Source organism: Mauremys mutica, chromosome 8, assembly GCF_020497125.1.
Source record: "Mauremys mutica isolate MM-2020 ecotype Southern chromosome 8, ASM2049712v1, whole genome shotgun sequence".
Lineage (NCBI taxonomy): Eukaryota > Metazoa > Chordata > Testudines > Geoemydidae > Mauremys > Mauremys mutica.
Genome location: NC_059079.1, coordinates 34,081,301 through 34,106,528, shown reverse-complemented (window position 1 = coordinate 34,106,528; position 25,228 = coordinate 34,081,301). Strand labels below are relative to the sequence as shown.

General features: G+C 43.5%; 1 protein-coding gene across 1 annotated transcript; it reads right to left on the bottom strand.

Moving 5' to 3' along the window:
- Positions 1 to 228: 228 nt before the first annotated feature.
- DR1 (down-regulator of transcription 1) lies at positions 229 to 25,047 on the bottom strand. Its single transcript, XM_045028136.1, has 3 exons — positions 24,444 to 25,047; positions 16,592 to 16,755; positions 229 to 3,771 (listed from the first exon to the last, which is right to left on the bottom strand). The coding sequence occupies exons 1-3, from the start codon at positions 24,661 to 24,663 to the stop codon at positions 3,625 to 3,627; spliced, it is 531 nt and encodes a 176-aa protein (XP_044884071.1). The 5' UTR covers positions 24,664 to 25,047; the 3' UTR covers positions 229 to 3,624.
- Between the last annotated feature and the right edge of the window lie 181 nt (positions 25,048 to 25,228).

The following is a 25,228-nucleotide window of genomic DNA, read 5'->3' as shown; positions in this document are numbered from 1 at the left end:
CATTCAGTATTATACTTCATTTCAGAATCTTAAGGCAACATTATGGAACTTTAGTTTTTGCATTCAAATTCAATGTTACATTACAACATAAGATTACTAAAGTTGTGCAAGTGGTTCCGTTTAGAGGTAATTGGGTTCTGCACATAAACAAGAATTTACAGTAAGTCATTTTTTTAATTTGACACTAGTTCAAAGTGATTTGAAGATCAACGAACATGTACTATTATGCATATAGAAGAATCTTTAATGAAGGCACTTTTACAAAATCTGACATGCACCATCTACCACTTGAGCTTTCTCCATACCTAGAAATGTGATTTTTTTTTAACCTATTAACAACAAACCTGTACGAATACGAGACATTCAAATATACTTTTAAGGGGGATTCCAGCTTAAGTTTTTTGTTTTTTTAAAAATTCACTGTTCATTTTATCCCAGAAAAGCAGTATTAAAAGGAACTACTTTATTCACCATGTAAAACATCATGCATACACATTCCATTGAAGTGACAGAAAACAGAGCTTTACTCAAATTCCATAACAGCCTTGAATTGAAAGTGTTACTCAGCAATGAATGTCTTCTGCTGATATACACTGTGTCAGTTTAATGCTATGCCAAGCTTGAAAAGAATCTGCTATACATATGACAAGTGACTAGGTAGCAAATAACTCTGCTCCCTCTTTCTACTGGTTTCTTATAAGTATTACCTTGAGAAAGTGTCAAAGCCTCACATTTGGTACTGAAGTTAATTTCAAGTTTCACTCTTCCTGTACTGTATTTTGGATACTGAATAGAGAGCCTAATTCTGACATGAGAGAATGAAAAGTTGCCTATGGAACATTCAAGATTTATATTTGATGATAAGCTTAAAAAGAACAACTAATTTTTGTAATGTAACTTATTTGCAGTATTCTTTTCACCTTTTCTTTTCCCACCATGACTGCACTGATTTCCTGACACATCTATTTCAAATAAAGACTAAGTAGTGACATCTGATTTACTCACCAAACTTAAATTTATAATATCTTATGCCTATTTATTATTTGTGTACCAGCATCAGTAGTATCACAGCTCTAGAACTAGCTTTGTCTTTGCCACCCAGGAGAAGAAGGCAAGACATAAATGCAGTAAGTCCTACAAAAATAATGGCTAGCTTGTTCAAATTAAAAAATTCACAATAAAAATTTCTTCTCACCATAAAATTCTAAAAGATGTAATAATGTAATGTGTACCTGACCCTAGAGGTTTTGACTGTCCCTTTAGCACTGAAAAGCTGGAATTGCCATTTTTAAACAAGTGAACCTGTTCACTTTACAAAAATGCAAATATTGCAAATAGAGAAAATATACTTCCTGGAAGGAGAGTCAATATGATCAAACAGAGATACTGTTTGCAAGTATATAATTAGCCCAACTGAGCAGGAATATCATACAGCAGATTTTGGGTAGCATTATCTTTGTCGCAAAAATTGCTCACCATCAAAATGGCAGCAGTGCTTAAATAACCTTAAATTTCTTCCTTATAACATTGCAAAAGCAGTGAAGAAAAGTGACTATTCAACATTAAATATAAAAACCATTTAAAAAACACATCAGAATTTTATTGCTTGAAGAATACAGCATATGAAAAAAGCACAGGAACGTCCAAAGAAAAGGTCACAAGGAACCAAACATACTATCCCATACATACCAGATGCAGTAAAATGTTAACCTGAATTCTGCATCAGAAAAAACAAGTGTGAAATACCTAATTTTGTTTACTTAAAAGAAAAAGACTCATTTAAAATAGAAAGTGTAAGGTGTTACAGTACAAATTAGAAAAGCCAACACTGCACATTAACATTGTTTCACTAGACTAGATTTACTACCTTTGGTACTTAAGTCTTTACAGAAAACCACCTCCTTAGTCAAATCTTGTCCAACATGTGTCATGGAAGTTTTTCAACTTAACATTCAACAAACTAATCTTTACTTTTTGAGCCATCACTGCATGGATGCATTTAGAAAATGTGCAAGTTTATTCAATAAGTAACCGAGCGACTCTAAAATTGAAATCAAAAGCCCCTGGCGATCCTTGCAGATCTGAATATATGCCAACTGTACTTGTTCAGATCTCTACTTAAAATGGGCACACAGTTTTCTGTTTATTTCGCTGTGTAAACAGATTGCGGCACCCACAGCTTTTAGTCAAAAATTTTTACTAGAGAAACTTGTCAAGAGCATACTAAAAGAAAAGAGAGTGCATTCTTACACAGCTATCTGATCTGATCGTCTGCACTAGTATGCAAGTGGCTTTTCCATTCTGCTGGAAACAAGAGTACCAGAACATAGGCCAACATTTCTTCATTCAACGTTAAAATTCTATAACGGACACAACTGTGGTCTATTTCTACACAAAGAACAGCTGCCCATCCATTTATATAATCAGAATTTTCAAAGTCAACCTGTCAAAGAGACTCCTTTCTCTTTCCTGATCCTTATCATGCGGATTACTCTTGGGGCATACTTTCCTAACTGAACTTGGACAGAATCATTTGCACCTACTAACCTGTTTGAATGAAGAAAATGTTATTGTTTCACAAGGTAGCTGAGGAATCCATTGGTAACCTAGTCTGGAAAATGTTAACATTATGCTGACAACAATAACTAACTAATCAGGGTTAAATAAAAATCCCTCTTTTACTGAAACCATGTTCATTAGCTTCAACTTTTGCCTTTGTAGGCTTGAACATTTAATAATTCCCAGTTAAGTCAATGGAACTAACACAATTCTGTTTCACCAAGTTCCAGCTTTACATGTGAACAATATGAACATGTCTGGACTATGCAAGTAATACCATCAATAACAGTTAACATTAAATTGGAGTGAAATAATAAGAATTTATTAGTTCTCTACACTGGTCAGTCTTTGAAATGAAATATCCATTGGTTCAGGACTCTTCATAGATATCATAATAAAATCATGGGTTTATTATTTCACCCCTATACAAAAAAAAATGACAGAATTTCTACAACTCCTATTAAACATACCTTTTCCTAGTTTAGTGAAAATGTATCTTTTCAAATTTGTAACAAATGTGGTATTTGAGCACATATAATATTTATTGCCATATATATATATCCTCATTTTTAAAAGGACAAAGAATTCAGACTTTACTATGCTGACCTCTTTGTTTTTTTCCATTATGCAGATTAAGTGTCTACTGAACCACTCCCACCCCGCAAAAAAGAAAAACAATTAAAAATTCTCTATGTAAGAGTTTATAGTTTAGTTAAAAGGGAAGAGAAATGCAAATGTGGATTTAGAGCTTCTGTATAAATCTCACTATTTTATAAACTTGTTGTTTATTTTAACACTGTTTATTGATCAAATCAATGACGCACTGCTATCTAAAATTTCCATATACACCATTAAAAATCCAAAGTTGATATGATATTGAACCTTAAATCTTTAAGAGTTCAAAAAAAGACAGTTTTTACATGTACAGCACACAACAGCAGATATCCCTAGAATACCATGGCCAGTCCAAGATGCATACAAAATTACAGGTAAGCATTCATTTCACTGTTTTCATTGTGCAGGAAAGATATTTCTCAGTGGGAACAGAAACTCAGCTGGTGAATTTCAGATATCATCTTCATCATCTTCATCCTGAGAAGATCCTGCCTGATTGGATGCAGTGGCTGACGCAGCAGCAAGCTGTGCTTGTTGGGCCGCTTGTTGCATCTGTAGCCATTCCTGCTGGGCCAGTTCTGCTTGCTGCTGCCTAGCCTGAAGACGGACAAAAATTAAATTGTTAACAAAACCCAAGACTTCCAATATCCTTTTAAGGAATCAGTATAACACACTGGCAAAGATCACATTAATGGTCTAGCAGAAACTGCAGGTGCAAAGTACAAGATTTATACCTAAAAATAATCACTGTACATAAAGGGTGTTCAAAATACTGCAATGCTTTGTATTGATATTAAATGTTTTTCTTCATGTTGGCATAACTTATTTTTACGGTATGCTGTACAATCACCATTTGGAGCATTTATGCTCAGGAAACCAAAGGTTAGGGTAAATAAAAATGTACTTGAAAAAACCCTCAATTTGGGGGGGTTGCACAGGATCAGAGAGGCACCACTTTCAAATGAAAAAATAACCAGGAATGTTGCAGAGTGGATAGAAGAGCAAGAAGTACAATTAGCATTAACAAGTCCTTCCACCACGTACCCAGACTGCCTAGGAAATACTGACCAGGAAGTCCAGGCCTTATTTTAAGCAAGACATTATTAAAATGGTAGTTCTAACTAAGAAATCTTAGACCTTAAATTTCCCCATCTCCAAAAGATTGCTTGGTTTTGTTACATAAATATCAGCAATGCTAAGTCTAGTTTTGCTAGATGAATTTTCAAGATTCTCAGAAGTTTATTGTGAGTTCATCTTCCTCAATTCAAGGAGAGGGGATGTTTGCCATTTGATAACAAGTCTTTGTTAAATGATTGTTAGGTACTGAAGTTGAGAATATAAAAAGTGCAAACAAAGTAAAAAGAGTTTGATTAGAAGTCCCTTCTCCTCTCAACTGTCAGCTTTCACTTGCTTGTGATGTCATATTTTTCTAGTACACCTCTACCTCACTATAACGCAACCTGATATAACACGAATTTGGATATAATAGAGTAAAGCAGTGCTCCGGTGGGGTGGGGCTGTGCTCTCCGATGGATCAAAGCAAGTTCGATATAACGCGGTTTCACCTATAATACGGTAAGATTTTTTGGCTCCCGAGGACAGCGTTCTATCGAGGCAGAGGTGTACTTTAGTCACCATAGTCGAGCCGTCTCCAGGATAGTTAAAACTAGGGTTGGGCATTTGACCAATTATTTTTGGTCCGGGCAACTGACCAGTCAACATTGGCCAAATATTTTAAAGCACTAATTTATTAGAACAGTAATAACAGTAAGAAAAAATAGTAAGCCTTTATGGTCTCCAATCAGCTTAAGCTTAGACAGACACTTATGCCTAATTACAACAACAACAAAAGTTCTTAACTGAGATATTTTAACTCAGAAAAATGTGAACACAAATAAATGAAGTTCTAAAACATGAAAGAATGGTACAATGGTGCAATCAAAAAGGTAGGACACTGCCTAAATCAGGGTATTCTTGCAGGAATATTTGAGACTATTTGACAGTTGTCATATAGGTGATTACTTGAACAGCTTGCCAAGTCCACTTAAAACCGGAATTTGCACTGTAAAAAAAAACCAGCAGAAAAAAATCTTTTTAATAAAAAATCAGGTGGTCTTTATATATAAAGCAAAGTAGAGGAAAAGCCCATTTTCCCCTCTATATAGGACACTTTTAAAGTTAAGTTCACATTTCCATTCAAATCCCCTTTTCATTTTGAATTTTCCATAACTGGCCTATCAGGCAGAAATTTTTTGAACCTACTGTCTACCTAAGGATAATATTTTGGAACATTTCAGCAAGGACAATTCAGTCAGTCAATAAAGGTACAAAAAGATACTGTTCCTATTCCAAGAGTTGTGGCAATTCTTTGAAAAGCCCCAGCACAAATGTGCTGGATTAAAAAAAAAAGTTGACATCTGCAAAGGAAATAACCCTCACTGAAAAGAGGCTTTAAATGTTTCAGTTAAAATTATTCATATGCAGTCACTAGGGTTTGAAAGAGAATCAATTTATTCACAGTCGACACTTTGGTACGCTTTTAGCCATTTTAACCAAAGTTCTAAACAAATGAAAGCAACACCTGAACACATTAGTAGTGGACATGCATGTCTAAGATACACATTCAATGTGGCAGTGCTCTATAAGAGTCAGTGGCTCTACAGCAGTTTCTCTCAACCTTTCTGATACCAGGGACCAGCTTGCTGCCTTCCTAAACTGTGTCAGGGAGATCTCGGACCAGAAACACTGCTCCACAGGACTGTGTACCTTTTGCTGGACAGATAATTCTGAAAATATTAGGTGCCACCAGATTATATAACCACTTCTTCACATTCTTTTTCTTTTGAAAATACTAGGAAACTCCATAAGGTTGCACGGCTAAGAACACAGAGTCAGGAATTGCCAGAGTTAAGGTGTCCTTAATATTAAATCTGCCTCCTCATGCCATAATGCAGTATGCCAGTCTTTTAATTGCTCAAATCAAGTCACTTCTCAAATACTACAACATAATTTTTTTCCTACAAACTTCAACCTAACGTTCACAACGAATGAGGATGCCTCTTGATTCGGATTTATTCATTCATTGAGGAAGTTACTTTTACAAATAAAGGAAAACTAGGGCCCTGATCTTATCAACACTTATACACATACATAATTTCTCAGGTGTGTAGATGAATATTTTAAGAAGTGTGATTGTCATTTAAGCAGCCAGTATTCCTTCTGCATATAACCACTGGTAAATTCTGGATTATCAATAGGACTAATCATGTGCAAGAGTTATGCACATGCATAAATATTTGCAGGACTGGAGTGCAAATACAGCACTTATTCCAACAATACATCCACAAACTACTTTGATATATTGTTGAAGAAAATAAAATACACTGTTTTAGAATCTGATCAGAGATTTTTGTACAATATCAAATGAGGACCATTTTAAGTTTCATTTATTGATCGAATACACAGACTAGTGCAACTTGAATGCAATAATTTTATAATGCATTTTTATTAATCTCTAATAATTAAAAAAATAAATGTATACCTTCAGAGGACAGTGTCTACTAGATTAAACAATTTTAAAGTAGGTCAAAAATCAGGTCTAAATTGATAATAACTGACATTTCATTTAAAGAAGTAATAATTTTAATTCCTCTTTATTTCTATTACTCTCTCAGGAGAGTATGAATATCCCTATCCCACCCATCCTCTATTGCTTTTGACCTGTGTAGAGTGCAGTTTTATTTAAGTTATCCACATTAAACTTCATTGCATTAAGCTTTAAAAAAAAAACAACTAACCAGTTTGTTATAAAACCGAACACTGCTTCTGCAGCAGTCACATTGGCTTTTTTACTCTTAGCATGAAGGGGGAAAAAAAGTATCTATACGTTAATTTGTCACAGGACTATACCATTACATGGGTTAGCCATGTGATAGATTTCCAAAGCTGGTGAAAACTTCAACTGTCTCATCATCATCTATTTAGCTATAATGTACTTGGCACTTTACAACATACAAAAATGAAGTTTATCGGGATTTTGGCATTACGTGAGTTTCAGTAAGGCCAGCGAGGAGACGGTTTCAACTAAGATGTGAGATCACAAGGACCTGAATAAGCATTTTCACCATGGGAACAGAAGGAAAGGAAAGGATGGATTTTTAAAATATGCAGAGGACAAAAAAAGCAATACGATTTCCATATGGCCTGGATATGAGTGGTGTAAGAGGGAGAAGTTGTAGATGATTGCCACATTACGAGTCACGCAGAATAGCGGTGGTATCAATAGTAACAGAATGGGAGAAGAGAAGACTGTTTAGGAAGATACATAATCAAATTTAGTCTTAGCCAGTTACACTTGAATTGTCTGCAAACCGTCTCAGAGGAAGTGCTGGAAAGAAAGGCTGAGTTGCTGGACCTTGTCTCACATTAGGTCAAGCATGGAAAAATATATTTGAATCATCATCTTAGAGTTCATAAGTAAATCAACATGATTATACAGTGTCACTCAAGGGTAAAGTGAAAACAGCTGGGAGACACGTTAGAGATTTAGCATTGTTGTGACAAACAAACTACTAGAGAGATGGATATTACCCTTTTCCCCACATGAAGTGATGGAGCCAAAACCAAGACACAAAATGAGTTACACCTAGCAAGGGACATAAAAAGCAATAAAAAGAGGTACTACAAATACATAGAGCAGGAGTCGGCAACCTTTCAGAAGTGGTGTGCCGAATCTTCATTTATTCACTCTAATTTAAGGTTTTGTGTGCTGGTAATACATTTTAACTTTTTTAGAAGGTCTCGTTCTATAAGTCTATAATATATAACTAAACTATTGTTGTATGTAAAGTAAATAAGGTTTTTAAAATGTTTAAGAAGCTTCAATTAAAATTAAATTAAAATGTAGAGCCTCCTGGACCGGTGGCCAAGACTCGGGCAGTGTAGTGCCACTGAAAATCAGCTTGTGTGCCGCCTTCGGCACACGTGCCATAGGTTGCCTACCCCTGACATAGAGAGAAAGAATTGAAGGAAGATGTAGGTTCTCACTTAGTGAGAAAGGACAGCTAATAACAGATGACATCAAGGAGGCTGGGGTGTTCCCTATTTTGCTTCAGTCTTGGCTAAAATATTAAGTTGTGATTAGATAATTAATATTAACAAGAACAGGGAAGGAACAAGCTAGAACAAAGAAAGGCAGGTTAAAACAGTTAGATAAGTTAGATGTTTTTAAGTCAGCAGGGGCCAATGAATCTCATCTGAGGGTATCTAAAAACTAGCTGAAAATCTCAACCATTAGCAATTATTTGTGAGAACTCATGGAAGATGGTGAGGTCCCAGAGGACTGGAGAAGGAAAAACATAGTTAGAACGGTTACTCACCTGTAGTAACTGTTGTTCTTCGAGATGTGTTGCTCCAATCCATTCCAGTTAGGTGTGCGCGCCGCGCGTGCACGGCTTCTCCGGAACTTTTTCCCTAGCAACCCCGGCGGGCCGGCTGGCGCCCCCTGGAGTGGCGCCGCCATGGCGCTAAATATATACCCCAGCCGGCCCGTCCGCTCCTCAGTTCCTTCTTGCCGGCTACTCCGACAGTGGGGAAGGAGGGCGGGTCTGGAATGGATTGGAGCAACACATCTCGAAGAACAACAGTTACTACAGGTGAGTAACCGTTCTTTCTTCTTCGAGTGATTGCTCCAATGCATTCCAGTTAGGTGATTCCCAAGCCTTACCTAGGCGGTGGGGTCGGAGTGAGACGTGGCGGAATGCAATACCGCAGAGCCGAAGGCTGCATCGTCTCTAGACTGCTGCACCAACGCGTAGTGGGAGGCGAAGGTGTGGACCGAAGACCAGGTGGCCGCTCTGCAGATGTCCTGGATGGGGACATGGCTCAGGAAGGCGGCTGACGAGGCGTGCGCCCTCGTCGAATGAGCGGTGAGTCGACATGGTGTCACGTGAGCCAGCTCGTAGCATGACCTGATGCATTGAGTCACCCAGGAGGAAATGCGCTGGGTAGAGACCGGTTCGCCCTTCATGCGATCAGCGACTGCGATGAAGAGTTGGGTGGAACGCCGAAAGGACCTTGTCCGGTCGATGTAAAACGCCAGCGCCCGACGGACGTCGAGAGTGTGGAGCTGTTGCTCCCGGGACGAAGCATGGGGCTTCGGAAAGAAAACCGGGAGAAAGACGTCCTGATTAAGGTGGAAGGCCGAGACCACCTTTGGTAGGAAGGCCGGGTGAGGACGAAGCTGCACCTTATCAGCGTGAAAGACGGTGTAGGGGGGGCCCGCCGTCAACGCTCGGAGCTCCGAGACTCTCCTTGCAGACGTTATGGCAACCAGGAATGCCGTTTTATAGGAGAGGTAGAGGAGAGAACACGTGGCCATAGGCTCGAATGGCGGACACATGAGCCTGGCCAGGACGAGGTTCAAGTCCCAGGTCGGGGCAGGGCGACGTACTGGCGGGTACAAGCGGTCGAGGCCCTTCAGGAAGCGGGAGACCATCGGATTGGAAAAGATGGTTCGACCCTCCACCGACGGACGAAAGGCGGACAGTGATGCGAGGTGGACCCGCAAGGAGGAAACCGCCAGACCCTGTTCCTTAAGGTACCATAGGTAATCTAGGATGGTAGGGACAGGTACCACGAATGGGTTGAGCCCTTGCTGGTCACACCAGAGCGCGAACCTCTTCCATTTTGCCATGTAGGTGGTACGAGTGGAAGGCTTTCTGCTTTCAAGCAGGACTTGCTGCACCGCCGCCGAACAGCCCCTCTCTGCGTGGGTCAACCACGCAGGTACCAGGCTGTAAAATGGAGGGACTGCAGATTCGGATGGTGGAGTTTGCCGAAGTCCTGCGTGATGAGGTCCGGCCACAATGGGAGGGTGATGGGCTCCCGAACGGAGAGCTCGAGCAGCAGGGTGTACCAATGCTGCCTCGGCCAGGCTGGAGCCACGAGTATCATGGTGGCTCGATCCCTCCGAAGCTTCTGGAGCACTCTGTGCACGAGTGGAAACGGAGGGAAGGCATAGAGGAGGTGAGTCTGCCACGGATACAGGAAAGCGTCCGACAGAGAGCCCGGCGAGTGCCCCCGGAACGAACAGAACTGGAGACACTTCCTGTTCGCCTTGGAGGCGAAGAGGTCGACCCGGGGAAACCCCCACCTCTGGAAGATCGTGAGAGCAACGTCGGGACGGAGGGACCACTCGTGGGAGAGAAACGACCTGCTGAGATGGTCGGCCAGCGTGTTCTGCACTCCCGGAAGAAAGGACGCTTCCAGGTGAATGGAGTGGGCCACACAGAATTCCCACAGGAGGATCGCTTCCCTGCAGAGAGGTGACGAGCGGGCTCCGCCCTGCTTGTTCACGTAGAACATTGCTGTTGTGTTGTCCGTGAATACTGTCACACAGCGGCCTTGCAGCTTGGTCCGAAAGGTGTGACACGCAAACCGGATTGCTCGGAGCTCGCGGACATTGATGTGGAGTGTGAGCTCGCTTGCTGACCAGAGGCCTTGAGTGTGGAGGTCTCCCAGGTGAGCCCCCCATCCGAGCGCAGAGGCGTCCGTGGTCAACGTTGCCGATGGCCGGGGAGGGTGGAACGGAACTCCGGCGCACACGACCTCCGGGTCGAGCCACCAGCGGAGGGAGTCGAGAGCCGTCCTGTTGACTGTGACCACCATGTCGATGGCGTCGCGATGCGGGCGGTACACCGTCGCGAGCCAGGACTGAAACGGACGAAGGTGAAGTCGTGCGTACGCGGTGACGTATGTACACGATGCCATGTGGCCCAGGAGGCGGAGGCATGACCGCACCGTCGTGGTCGGGAAACTGACGAGGTCTCGGATGATGGAGACCATCGTCTGGTGTCGAGCGCGAGGGAGACAGGCTCTGGCCATCGTGGAGTCGAGGACCGCCCCAATGAATTCGACTCGCTGCGTCGGAATCAAAGTTGACTTCTCGGTGTTGACAAGAAGACCGAGGCGCCGAAAGAGGGCCAGGACCTCTATTATCTGACTCTCCACGAGCTGTCTGGACAGACCGCGAATCAGCCAGTCGTCCAGGTACGGGTATACGTGTATCTGGTTCCGTCGCAGTGCTGCGGCGACGACCGCCATGCATTTGGTGAATACTCTGGGGGCGGTCGAAAGGCCGAATGGCAACACGGCGAATTGGTAGTGGGCGTCGTTGGCCACAAACCGAAGGTAGCGCCGATGAGGGGGGTAGATAGCGACATGGAAGTAGGCATCCTTCATGTCGAGGGCCGCAAACCAGTCTCCCGGATCCAGGGAGGGAATGATGGTCCCCAAGGTGACCATGCGGAACTTGGGCTTGAGTAGGTATCTGTTCAGCCCGCGAAGGTCCAGGATAGGACGTAGCCCGCCTTTTGCCTTGGGGATGAGGAAATACCTGGAGTAAAATCCCCTGCCCCGCCTGGAGGGAGGCACCTCCTCTATGGCACCCACGCTCAACAGAGTCTGGACCTCTTGTAGGAGGACTTGCTCGTGAGAGGGGTCCCTGAAGAGGGACAGGGAAGGTGGGTGGGAAGGAGGTGGAGAAACAAACTGAAGACGGTATCCCGAGTGGACCGTGCTGAGCACCCAGCCGTCCGACGTTACTCGGGACCACTCCAAGAAAAAACGGGAGAGGCGGTTGTGAAATAAACGATGAGGATCCGTAGGGGAGAGTGATGTGCAGCCCTCGTGTGTCCCATCAAAAGGGTTGCTTCGCTGCCTGTGGGGCTTTGGAAGCGGCCTGGCCCCGGTTTCGGCGGTTGCCCGACGGGCGACGGCGATTTTGGGCCGGTCGCCGAGCCGGGTAGGGTCGGTACCGCGACTGATAGCGGGAGGGCTGCGGGCGGAAAGGTCTACGTTGCGTAACCGGCGTATGCATCCCGAGTGTCCGGATCGCCACCCGGCCGTCCTTGAGCGACTGGATCCGCGAATCCGTCTTCTCCGAAAACAATCCGTTGGTGTCAAAGGGCAAATCCTGGAGAGTAAACTGGACTTCTGGAGGCAGGGTGGAAGATTGGAGCCAGGCGATGCGCCGCATCGTGACCCCTGTTGCTAAGGTCCGTGCCCCTGAGTCCGCCGCGTCGAGGCCGGCTGTAATGGAGGAGCGAGAGGACCGCCTCCCTTCCTCCAACATTGTGGTGAAGTCCTGGCGGGATGTTGACAGCAGGAGGTCAGTGAACTTGGCCAGAGACGTGAGTATGTCGAACACGTATCTGGCCAGGAGGACCTGTTGGTTACCGATCCTCATCTGCAGGCCCCCTGCAGAATAGACCTTTCGGCCGAGAAGGTCCATCCGCCTTGCCTCTTTCGCCTTTGGGGCAGCGGCCGGCTGGCCGTTACGCTCCCTATCGTTAACGGACTGTACCACCAGGGAGTCCGGAGTTGGATGCACGTACAGGTACTCATAGCCCGATGGAGGGACTGAGTACTTCCTTTCCACTCCCCTGGCTGTGGGAGGCACGGAAGCGGGCGTTTGCCAAATGGTGGTGGCGTTTCGTTGGACCGTGCGCACAAAAGGTAACGCAACCCGGAGTGGCACGTCTGACCCCACCACGTTTGTGATGGGGTCCTCGTCCTCTTTTACTTCCTCTATAGGGAGGTCCATAGCCGTCGCCACCCGGCGGAGTAAGTCTTGATGCGCCTTCGCATCAACGGGGGGCGGCTCCCTTGATGCCGCGCCGGCAACTGCCTCATCGGGAGAGGATGAGGAGGATAACTCCTGAACGACCTCAGCCGAAGAGGGGTCCACTGCGTGGTGGGCTGAGGGTTCGGAGGGGCACTCTGGCACCACCGGAACGGCTGGCGGTGGGGATGGCGGTGGTCGGGATATCGATGCCTCTGGGACTCTGCGGTGGGCCGCTGGAGGCCTCGGCGGAGCAGGCATAGCGTCCGACTCATATTGTGCCCATGGGACCCAAAAACCCCACTGCTGGGCCCCGCTAGGCTGGGCTGGCGGCGTTGGAGGCGGGAGCCCATAGGCTTCTGCGCCGGAGGCGACCGACTCAGGGCGGGAAGGCCAGGGAGGTGCCAAAGAGGGTCCAGGGCACACCGCCGGGGGATGCTCTTCCCCTCGGCGCTGGGAAGGCGACCTCGCTCGACGGTCTTCACGGTGCCGGGAGCTCGACCGGTGCCGGGAGCTCGACCGGTGCCGGGAGCTGCGCCGGTGCCGGGGGCTGGTCCGGTGCCGGGGGCTCGACCGGGAGTAAGATCTCCGATGCCGAGACCGACCATGATCACCGCGGTGCCGGGAGCTCGACCGGTGTCGGGAGCTCGACCGAGAGTGCGAACTGCGACGCCTGGAGCGTCCGCGGGAGTCTCGGTGCCGGGAACGGTGCCGGGACTGAGACCGGCGGTGCCTAGCTGGTGGCGACCTCGATCTGGTGCGACGTCGGGAGTGCGACCGGTACCGCGAAACGGAGCGGTACCGGGACTTCGACCGACGAGGAGACTGCGATCGGTGCCGCGATGGGGTGCGGTGCCGGGAGCGCGATCGGCGGGACGGCAAGCTGTCGACGGTGCGGTAGCGAGACCGGGACCGTGACCGACGTCCACGCCTCAATTCCATGGAGGGTGGCCGGACCATTGCCGCCGGTTTTCCCCTGGAGACGACAGCCCGCGCCGGCGGTGCCGGGGGCCGGAGGCCTGGAGCCTCTATGAGCTGTATCAGCTCTCGCGCAGAGGCGAACGTCTCCGGCGTCGACGGCCGCCGAGGCTCGACCACGGACGGCACCGGGGAGCGAGGCGGCGCCGGACTCGACGGCCCTTGCGGCGCCGGAGTCACAGGTGCAATGCACTGTTTGTGCAGAGGCACCACAGGGGCTGCAGGCTGCGGAGTCGCCTTGGCGGAGTCCTGCACGCGCGCCTGAGCCAAAGCCTTCGCCAGTCTTTGCTTCCTGGCGGGCGAGAGGGAGCGGTGCCGAGTCTTCGCAGCCGCTTTCTTCGCCGGCGGTGCCGCAGTCGGTGCCGGCGGTGTGTCCTGCACGGGAGGAGGCCGCGGAGGCGGCGCGGGCGGTGCCGGTGGTTGGAGGGACTCCTCCATGAGGATCTGTTTTAAGCGGCTATCTCGATCCTTGCGGGTCCGCGGCTTGAATTTTAAACAGATCAGGCACTTGTCAGTTCGGTGCCCTTCGCCTAAGCAGCGGAGACACGCGTCGTGCGGGTCTCCTACGGGCATCGGTTTCTGGCACCCCGTGCAGGGCTTAAAGCCCGGTGCTTTGGGCATGAGCCCGCACCGGCTAAGGCAAAAAAAGGGGGAACCCCCCCTTTTTTAGCCTAACTAACTAACACTAACTATGCTAACTGAACAACTATAACTAACTATGCTAACTATGTACAACAATGAACTAGAGAAAGCTAGGGACGTGAAGAGCTATCAAGCACTCCACAGTTCCAACTGCCGTCACGGGCGGTAAGAAGGAACTGAGGAGCGGACGGGCCGGCTGGGGTATATATTTAGCGCCATGGCGGCGCCACTCCAGGGGGCGCCAGCCGGCCCGCCGGGGTTGCTAGGGAAAAAGTTCCGGAGAAGCCGTGCACGCGCGGCGCGCACACCTAACTGGAATGCATTGGAGCAATCACTCGAAGAAGAACCTATCTTTAAAATGAGGAACAAAGAGGACATGGGGAATTATAGACCAGTCAGCCTAACTTTGAGACCTGGGAGATACTGGAACAAATTATTAAACTATAATTTGCAAGCATGTGGAGGAAAAGGTTATAAGTAAAACTGAACATGAATTTGCCATGAATAAATCATGATAAATCAACCTAATTTCCTTCTTTTATGGAATTACTGGCCTAATGGATGGGTGGAAGCCATAGATGTGACATATCTTGATTTTAGTAAGGCTTTTGACACAGTCCATCTGACATTCTTATAAGCAAACTAGCAAAATGTGGTCTAAATGCAATTATTACAAGGTGTGTGAACAACTGGTTGAAAGACCCTACTCAAAGAGTAATCGTCAACCATTTGCTATCAGACTGGGGGGACATTTCTAGTGGGGTCTCACAGGGGTTTGTCCCAGGTCTTGTACTATTCAACATTTTCACCAATGATTTGGATAATGGACTGGAGAGTATGCTTATGAAATGTGCAGAGCACACTAAACTGGTAGGAATTGCTGGCACTTTGGAAGACAGGATTAGAATACAGAACAATCTTGAAAAATTGAAGAATTGGTCTGAAATCAACAAGATAAAATTCAATAAAGATAAGTGGAAAGTACTACACCTAGGCAGGAAAAAAGCAAACGCACAACTACAAAATGGGAAATAACTGGCTAGGTGGTAGCACTGTTGAAAAGGATCTGGGGGTTATAATGGATCACAAATTAAACATGAGTCAACAACATGATGCAGTTGCAAAAAAAGGTATATTTACAGAGTTTCATATACAGAAGATAACTGTCCTGCTCTACTTAGCACTAGGGAAGCCTCAGCTGGAGTACTCTGTCCAGTTTTGGGTGCAATGCTTTAGGAAAGAAATGGATACACTGGAGAGAGTCCAGAGTAGAGCAACAAAAGTGATAGCAGGTTTAAGACCTATGAGGAAAGGCCAAAAAAAATTGGGCATGTTTAGTCTTGAGAAAAGATGACTCAGAGGGGACCGAATAACAGTCTTCAAATATGTTAAGGGGTATTATAAAAGTTGGTCTAAAAGTTGGACAAGAAGTAACAGACTAATCTGTAGCAAACGATATTTAGGTTAGATATTAAGAAAAACGTTCTAATTATAAGGATAGTTAAATTCTGGAATACGTTTCTAAGACAGGTTGTGGAATCCCTGTCATTGGTGGTTTCTAAGGACAAACGTGTCTGAGATGGCCTATGTATACATGACCCTGATGCAGTGCAGGGGGGATAGATTAGATTACCTCTCAAGGTCTCTTCCAGCACTAATTTATATGATTATAGTTTACAGAAATTGATCATTTTCTAAAATATTAGTTGCCATTTCCCTTTATATACACAATTGGACTAAGAAAATCTGGTAATACAAGTAAAGGAATACAAAAAGTAGTTGAAAATAACTTTTTAAAACTCCAACATTTGTAAAAGTTTCTGTAAAATAGAAATACATGATTGAGTGGCATGGCTTTGATATCACCAGTGGTAAAGTAATACATTCATTTAAAACTCAGACTAATAAAACTTACACATTTCTATACAATGTCTCTGGCGTGTCAGATCACAGAAGTAACAAAGAAAATTCAGCATCTTATTTATACATTTGCATTTCTTGCCAGGTATATTAACTTCACATGGTCAGATTCAGTAAAATCTTTCATGGCCATGCAATCCATAGAACGGGAGATTCTTCTGGACTTATGCATGTTTCTGTAGGACTAAATCAGGGAGTGTCTAGTTCATTCAACCTCACATTAGATTTCTTAGTCAGAAATATTGCCTCACTCACTTTTGCAAATAACTCCTGTTGCTGCCTTAGAAGTTCTTCTTCAGGAATGCCAAGATTTTCCAAACGAGAACTGGCCTTTCTTCTTTTTAGTGCTACTGTTTTGCACTCTTGTAAGACTTCTTTTACCTCACTGATATAGGAGCCAAAACCCAAACTTTCTAGTGCTGGAAAAAAGAAAACATGTTGATCAATTAGCATAACTAAAACCTGTAGTCACATCAAAACAATTTCCTGTAATAAGACACCAACTTGTTCTGTCCTACAGATTACTTACTTAAAGCGACCCACAACCGTTTTTTTTTATTTGCATCTTTTTACAATTCTGCAGTGCATAAAGGCCTAAGAAAGATTTTCAAACTGGGGGGCACAGAGGAACATTCGGGGGGCAAGCGGTGTCCCCAAGTGGCTGGGGCTTGGGGAGAGAGCACCACCTCCACCCCCTGACTCACATCAACAAGTCATCCAGCCTGTGGGTCAGTGTCAACATCCACTGATGATATGCTGATTTCTGCTCCTGGTAGTCTCTGTGCCCAGTGCTGGCTCCACCCCCCAGAGACTGTCACATGTGCCTTCCCACACCCTGAAAACCTGAGGGACACGTATTGTGTCTATATTTGTCTAGGTTGGGGCAGCACAACCAAAAATTATAACTCGGGGGGAGGGGGAGCGGAGAGGCTCAGCTCCAAAAGTTTGAAAACCACTGGCCTGTCATATTCCCCTACTCCCTTCCTGCACCAAAATATTCAAAATTGGAGACTGTAAAGTGTGCTCTTCCCTGGTTTTGCTGGTACTTTTAAATTTCTTAGCTATACTTCATAAAGGTGAGGGAACGAGTCAGAGAAAAACAGCAAGACAAGGAGACAGTTTAATTTCTTAGTTATAAATTTAAAATAATTTTGTATAAACCAAATGAATGGAACCGGTCCCATATTTCCTATTTTGCTTAAGAACAGATATATGGTAACATGTACCATACACACCACATCTGCCCAAAGTCCCATCCTTCCACCTTTTAAGAATAATGGACCAACCTGAAAAGTACATTTTCTTAACAGGCTGAAGTTAGCACTGATATGCAACAACTTGGCCATTTCAGGAAAGAAAGGATTCCTAATTTAAGACCCCACCCCAATGTAAATAATAGTGTGTTGCATACCTAGTTGCAATTCAGTAACTGTCCTCCAACACCCCCTAAAATGCTAAGACACTATTCCATCTTGTAGCATAGCTGGGACCTAAATCATGGTTTTAATAGTCTCCACAAAATATACAACAGATTGGATAGACAGCATCAGGGAACAACTGTTGTAAACAGGTTCCTATAAGTTGTTTTATTGTAGATAGGATCCAACTCTTGTCCACACTGAGCTTTGAACCACGCTTTAAAGTATTTGAACTACTGGAAAAAGGGGTTGGATACAGTGGTTTCAAACATTATTCAGCTAGCCACTAAAAACAGGATGAAAGCTACAGAAATATTTTGAAGAACTTGCCTCTGTACTACAGAGAGCATCCACCTTTAGATTGCTAAATTGGTCTGCAGCCATGAGCTCCTTAAGGACTCTTCAATGCTATTAGATGCCCAAACAGCAGCAGTAACAACCATCTATATTACTAGCCAGAAAATTAAACCCCATTTTAGAAGACAGAGACCTGTCACAGTGATTGATTCATTAGTGACCTCTATGCTTGATTATTGTACCTCATATCTAGGAATGAAGTCAAACCCAGAAAAAGCTCCCTGTGGTATAAAACACATCTGCTTAACAGAGGCCCTCCCCATTATCACCCCCACCCTAGCATTCTGCTCTCAGACTCTATTCTGGATCCTAGCCTGTTTTAGACTAATCCTACTGAGAGTTTTGAGTACCAAGACACCTGAGAGATTGCCTCTCAGCTCCATGAGCATCTACAACAGCAACATTCCAGTGAACAAAGAAAAAGATGACAAATGAAGAGTAGGCATGGGAGTGAGAGAAACAGATCAGCTGCTGGGAAAGATCTTATATTTGATGAGAAGAATGACTATGGACCTCTCCACTTTCAAAAGTCAGTGTAAAACTAATTTCTTCAATTTACTGGGGGAAAGCTTAGTTCTTCACACACACAAAAGGTCTCAATCTATCTTCCTGGTTTAATTAAACTATCAGTTTTTAATATACTTTGGAAGCATTACAAAACTACTCTGACGGTGGCCACATAAGTACCTGGATAAATAGCCCCTGACTTGAATTTGATCTTTTCCTCTTATTTTTTAAAAGTTTGGTCCTTTCTTCACCAGCCAGAAAGTATTTGAAAACTAATTTTAAGCAACAATTAACTTAATAAGACAAACAAGTACATTAGTAAAATCTTTGATTATTAAAAATGAAAATTGTAAAAATAGTATTTACTTGTGACAATTAATGCTCTAGTTATTTTGTACATTTTGCGAATTTAAGACAATGAAAATCCATAAAGTTAGTCTTCCTTTTGTTTATTGTCAGTTTCACTTTTAAATTGGCAAATTTAGTTGACTGCATCTTTTATCTACATTTAATTTTTTAATAAAAGTTTATTTTCTGTTTTCAAAATTGATTTTAAAGCCTACTGTAGAAAAGGCCAACTGACATACCAGTATTACTTTATCACTGACAAGTATTTTCTGACGAAGTTAATGGCACAACCTTCAACAGCTTTGTTATTACTATTTGCACATGTAGATATCAGCGCTCTGATCTATTTGGTTTACTTTAAATTCTACAGGTATAACATCCACCAGATGTCTTAGTTTCAAAGCCAAGCAAACAGGTTTGACATTCTATTTCTAGCAAATAATAAAGTTTCCATAAATCATTAGTTTTTAAAATCTTAATGCACTAATTTTAGTTTATTACTTTCTTAATATTTGTATTGCACTAGCACCTACAATCTCAACGTAGACTGAAGTCCCATTGTGCTAGGCACTGTACAAACACAGAGACAGTCAGGGTACATCTACACAGCATTTTGGAGAAAGCCTCTGAGCCCAGGTTGACAGACTTGGGTTAGTGGGGCTCACACTAATGCTCGAAAAACAGCTGCATATACAGCACTTTGAAGTTGCAGCTCAAGCTGGAGCTCAGGATCTGAAGCCCATTACCTAGGTTTTGAATTTGCCAAAGAAACCTTGGCTCCTATTATGAAAAACTATGCAACCAAGACAGGACAGGTAACATACATGAGTTTTTGATTTTGTGATGCCAGTTTTGGTCTGAATATGCAATGTATGACTTCATGCTTCTCTTAGTGGTATGTGCCAGATCTGGTTAACATACCGAGACCTGGAGAAAGCTTTAGTCCCAGTTTTGTCATGACTGACTAATATAATTACGGGCAGACATCATGAATACTTCACCATAGGGAAAATGCCTGCTATTCTTAAAAGCGTAAAGGTCAATATCTTCAAAAAATCTGTAGGCTAGAGTTTTTGTCAATTAGAGCCCATTCTCAAACTTTGCTTTCTTTTAAGGGAATATGATTCAGAAGGCTGTGGTTTTGATGTTTCAAGTGCACCTGAACACCGGTGGTAGCCTATGTAGATTACAGTCTAACTTAAGAATTATCTACTGGTTTTAGAGTGGTGTCTGATGGCCATTTTTGGTCATGTTGGACATCTCAGCAGCATTTAAGTGACCAAAGCTTGTTGTTTCAGTGACTAATATTACTGTTGTGTCCAGATCTGCCCTCCAGTCATATACAGAAAATAGCAGTCAATCTGCAGTGATGATAGACAATTTAGATCGCGTCCCCTTCAAAGATTTGTCAGGTGACTCATTTTATTGGATTATACAAAAAAGCCTCATAGAGAGCTCATTACTGATACTCTACCTGTTCAGAAAACTGATAGCTAACTCTCGTCCCCTGTGGCCTTTAAGTTTGGCCTCTGCTCTACAGATGCAATTGAATTGCTCTGCCAACTAGAGGGGTAAGAGATGTCTCAGAATCAGCCCTGGAATCTTGCTGCTGATTAGAGACAGTCTATGTAAAAGGTTCACTCTTAGTCTTTTCTGTTCCCGCATGTTAAAAGAACTCTTTCAGAAGAGTGAGTTTGAGAGTCCCAGCATCAATTTTGACCAGTCTGGATTTGAGGCAATTTAGTTGTGGAGCCTTATTCTTTATGGTGGTTTTTATTTTACAGTTGTATTATGTAACGGGCAGGATATGTGATAATGCAAGGTACCTTGTGCATAGGAGCCTGTTTGAAAGTTTGTATTTTATTTTTAAAATATTAAATATTTTGTATTTTAATCAATGTACAGAACGTTTCAGTCTTAAGTATTTTATTAAATCTAAAGAAATACAATAAGGAATACATCATCATGTGTGGACTTGCATTTTACAGACTACTTATGCAATGCATCATTTAGAATAAGAAATACAACGATGAAATCTTCCAAATAAGTGTTTTTTCTAGGCTAGGTAGAGACTTGAATACTTTTAAAATGTATCCTGTTATTCAACAAAACAACTGAATTTTACCACAGCATATTGAAATTGAGAGATTATACTGTCAATATTGAGTACAATAGTGTGTAAAGCAAATAGCACATCTCCCATTGACTTCAGTGGGGCTCTGAGCAACAACAGGGATCAGCCCACATAGATCCAGTTGCACAGGAGTTCTCAAACTTTATTGCATCATGACGCCCTTCTCACAATAAAAATTACTACATGACCCCAGGGGCTGGGGGACTAAAGCCTGAGTCCACCTGAGCCCCACCGCCCCGGGCCAGGGGGAAAAGCCCAAGGGCTTCAGCCCCAGGCAGACAGCCTGTAACCAGGGCTGAAGCCCTTGGGGTTTGGCGTCAGCCCCACATGGTGGGGCTCAGGCTTCAGCCCCAGGCGCCAGCAAGTCTCAGCCAGCCCTGGTGATGACCCAATTTGGGGCCCCAACCCACAGTTTGAGAACTGCTGCAGTTACAGGATCTTGCTTTAAAAACTAAATCAGAACTCCCATTAACTGAAAGAAACAGATTAAATTTGCTTTGGGTAAGGAATCATACCAAAAACTAGTAGTGTTCCATTAAACTTCAGAAAGGAGACTTCAAAAAGAGGAGGAAACTAAGTAATAAAGACATTAAAATCAAAAGTAAATATATTAGAATCCTTAAACTCAATGGAGGCCACTTAAAACATACAATAACAAAGTCACAGGCATCTAAACAGAAAGGACCTAAACAAAAAAATAGTTCAATTACAAGATGGCAATGCACAAGATGTTACTTGAACCAAATAGTTATCTTTCAGAAAATGTAAATCTAACCCCAGCAAAACCAACAGAAAGAAAGCATGAACTATGGCAGGGAAAATTAGTAGAGTATAAGGGATTTTGAAGAGCAAATAGTCAAAGTCATAAAAAAAGCTACAAGGAATTCTTTAAATATATATGAACCAGAAAGGTTAGAGAAGAAACGGTGATCTAAAATACCATATAGCAATTCGGATTTTAAAAAAGCAGAGAAGCTAAATTATTTCTCTTTTCCAATTTTTCCCACAAAGGATGTTGGTGATACCTACCCTAGACCTACTCTTTTCAGGTATTCAACTGACATACTAATGTGTCAAAAAAAACGTAGTGCAGGAACAAGATGATACAAATAGTTCAGGAACAAGAGCCATATAGTATGGACCATGATATCTGAAAGAATGAATGAAGTGGCTGAGCTACCAATAAAAAGATGCAATTTCTCATTAAGATTAGCTCCTATACTGGTGCTCTGGAGAGTAGCAAATTTTAAACAAGTAGGGGCAATCCTGGGAATACCCAACCAGTAAGCCTCATTTAAGTTCCAAGTAAATTGATTTAAGTGATAATTATAAAAATCTAGATGAATATGACAGAAAGAGCAAACTGCAGCTTACTTACTAAAACACTGAGCATATCAAAGAAATAGTGGGCAAAGGAGAACTTACTGAAATGTATTTGAACTTTCAGTTAGCTTTTGACAAAGTCATTGTAGACAACTTAAAGATAGTAGTCAAAAAAAGCAAAAAAGTTTTAGAATACAGAATGGGATATAAATATTTAAATTATATGCACCACATAAATCTTAAATAATTTTCTTTAAAATAGTGATATTAACCCTCATGCTTCAAGGAATCACCTGATACGGTACTAATTCCTTCCTATGTATTTCTGAAGGATAATAAGGATAGCAATGAAGGTAGACACAGAATATAAAATTTTATGACAATAACATCCTCCTTACCATATTTGACCATATAAATGGATAAATATCAATATTCATTTAACAAAATTTGATTAACATTGACAACCTGGAATTCAAGAAGAGATTTATATCAAAAATTAGAACTTTGAACATACTAGCAATTATAACTTGACAAAATATTTGTTAGTAGACAACACGCGACAGATACAGTTTGTCTGTGGTAATTATTTCACTTTTTAAAGCCTGAGTTTGAGAGGATTTTTAAGAATCAAATTTATTGTAAGGCACCATTTTCTTAAAATGTTAACTATAACAAAAGTTTACATATGGTTCACATTTTCTTATACTGCTCTTTATTAGAATTCATCATAATCAGAGCTTGAAAAATCCACTTATATATAGCAAATAGGAAACTTTTTCTGGTGAGTGGAGTTAGCATACCCCATCATAGTCTGCAGAATCTAATTAATTGAGCATTTAGTACTTATAGTTTCAAAAACAACTCTCCATGTGAACTGATACAGACTAATACTGTATTGTTTTCACTGACTTGCCAAGCAGCTGAGTAAAACTAAAACTCTGATCACTTTCACTACTACCTTAATTCACAACTTTGTGGGCAGCAATGAAACTGTCAAGAATTGTGGTAGCTTTCTCAAGTATCTGAGAAAAATGAACATGATTCTTGATAAGAGCAGCCCACGTGGCTTTCAAATGCAGCTGTGGAAGTAACCCAAGTCATTAGTTTCATTCTGTTACTGCTTGAGAAAACTATGAGCAGCAGTGGCAGGCACTGGTTCTATTCACAGTGAAGGAACTTACAAAAAAGAAGGCTGGAGAGGCCTAGAGTAGCAGATACTCACCAAAATCAGGAGGCTCCGAGATTTGAGAGAGAACAAAAAAAGAACCAGAAAACTTTTCCATCAAGCAGCCACAGAAGGTGGGAGCCAACAGCCAGAATAGGGTGCAATGGCATATTTTAAAAGTGTACACAACTATTACACCAGAACTGATACAAAAGATGAAGCCACAAAGCAAGTCCAGGGACAGTTTGGTAGGAATCCCAGTACCTTTCTTCTTACATCAGCTAGGGGATTGGTTTATTATCAGGGGCAAGAGCCTGGAACTCTCTTGTAAAGCCCACCTCCCATCCCCATCTTATATAGAGTGTCAGCCTCTCGTTTGCAAGTGTTTAGTATTTTATTTCTGTAAGAAACAGGGAAGTAATCTGAACAACCACCCTGAGAGATAGTCCTCTTTTCACAGGTATGGAAACTGAAGCACAGAAATATAAGTGACTCACCCAAAGTCACACAGGAAGAGAACAAGGGCAGGACTGAAAACTCCTGCCCCCTTCACCACAAAAGTAGCCTCCCTTTTGCAATGGAAGGCAACAAATAATCTTACTCATGTTCTTAAAAATATTAACTTTTTCTGCCAATATTTTTAGAGAAATCAATTTTAGGGTCACAGACCTGAAGAAGAGCTCTGTGTTGTTGGAAAGCTTGCCTCTCTCAATAACAGCAGTTGGCTAACTAAAAAAATATTACCTCACCTACTTTGTCTCTCTATTATCCCGAGACAGACATGGCTACTACAACAATACTACATTAAAATAAATGGTCTGTCATTTACCAGATGACTGCCCCTGAGGAACTCACCTTGTATGACATGCTCTGGGGAGATGGTTTTCTTCTCAGACTTGTTACAGATCTCATTGGCCTCCGAGGAGATGAGGTGGATGAATTCAGTGCAGCAGTTCACCACCAGCTCCCGGGCATCATTAGCCACCCGGACATTGGGGAGAGTTTCTTTGATCATCTTGTTAATAGCAGCTCTAGGGATGGTGAGGTCGTCGTCGTTTCCAGACGACGAAGCCATTATATTTCACACTCACTCTCCGAGACTCTTTGAACTCGGATCTTCAGATCCAGAGCAAGACACACAGGGCACCAGAGAGCCGGGCCGGTGTGGCCGGGGCAGGTACCAGGCAGGGAATGAGAGCAGGTGCCGCGAGTCTGAGGGCTGGAGGACGTTGGGTGCGGGGCGCGTGCTGAGGGGACCGCGCGCTGGGGGAGAAAGGGAGGGATCAGATTCACGCCCGAAGGCGGGAGAGCGCTAGCGGCGGCCGGCGCGGGGCCCGCTGCCAGCTCCCCAGAGCCGGTTCCAGGAGCTTGGGAGCAGCCGCGGGAGGCGCTGCCCGGAGTTCGGGGCTCCCTCGGCTACAGCCTCCGCCACATCCTTCACGCGCCGCCGCCGGGTAGTCGTGCCATGCCGGCCGCCGCCTTGTGAACGGGAGCCGCAGGAAGCCGTCCGAAAAGCCCGCGCACGGCTCGGCTCGGCTCGGGCTCTGCACTCACCCAGCGGCGGCCGTTCCCTCAGAACCCAGGGCGGCGGAGAGGGGGAAACGAGCCAGCGAGGAGCATAACCAACGACCAGCGCCACT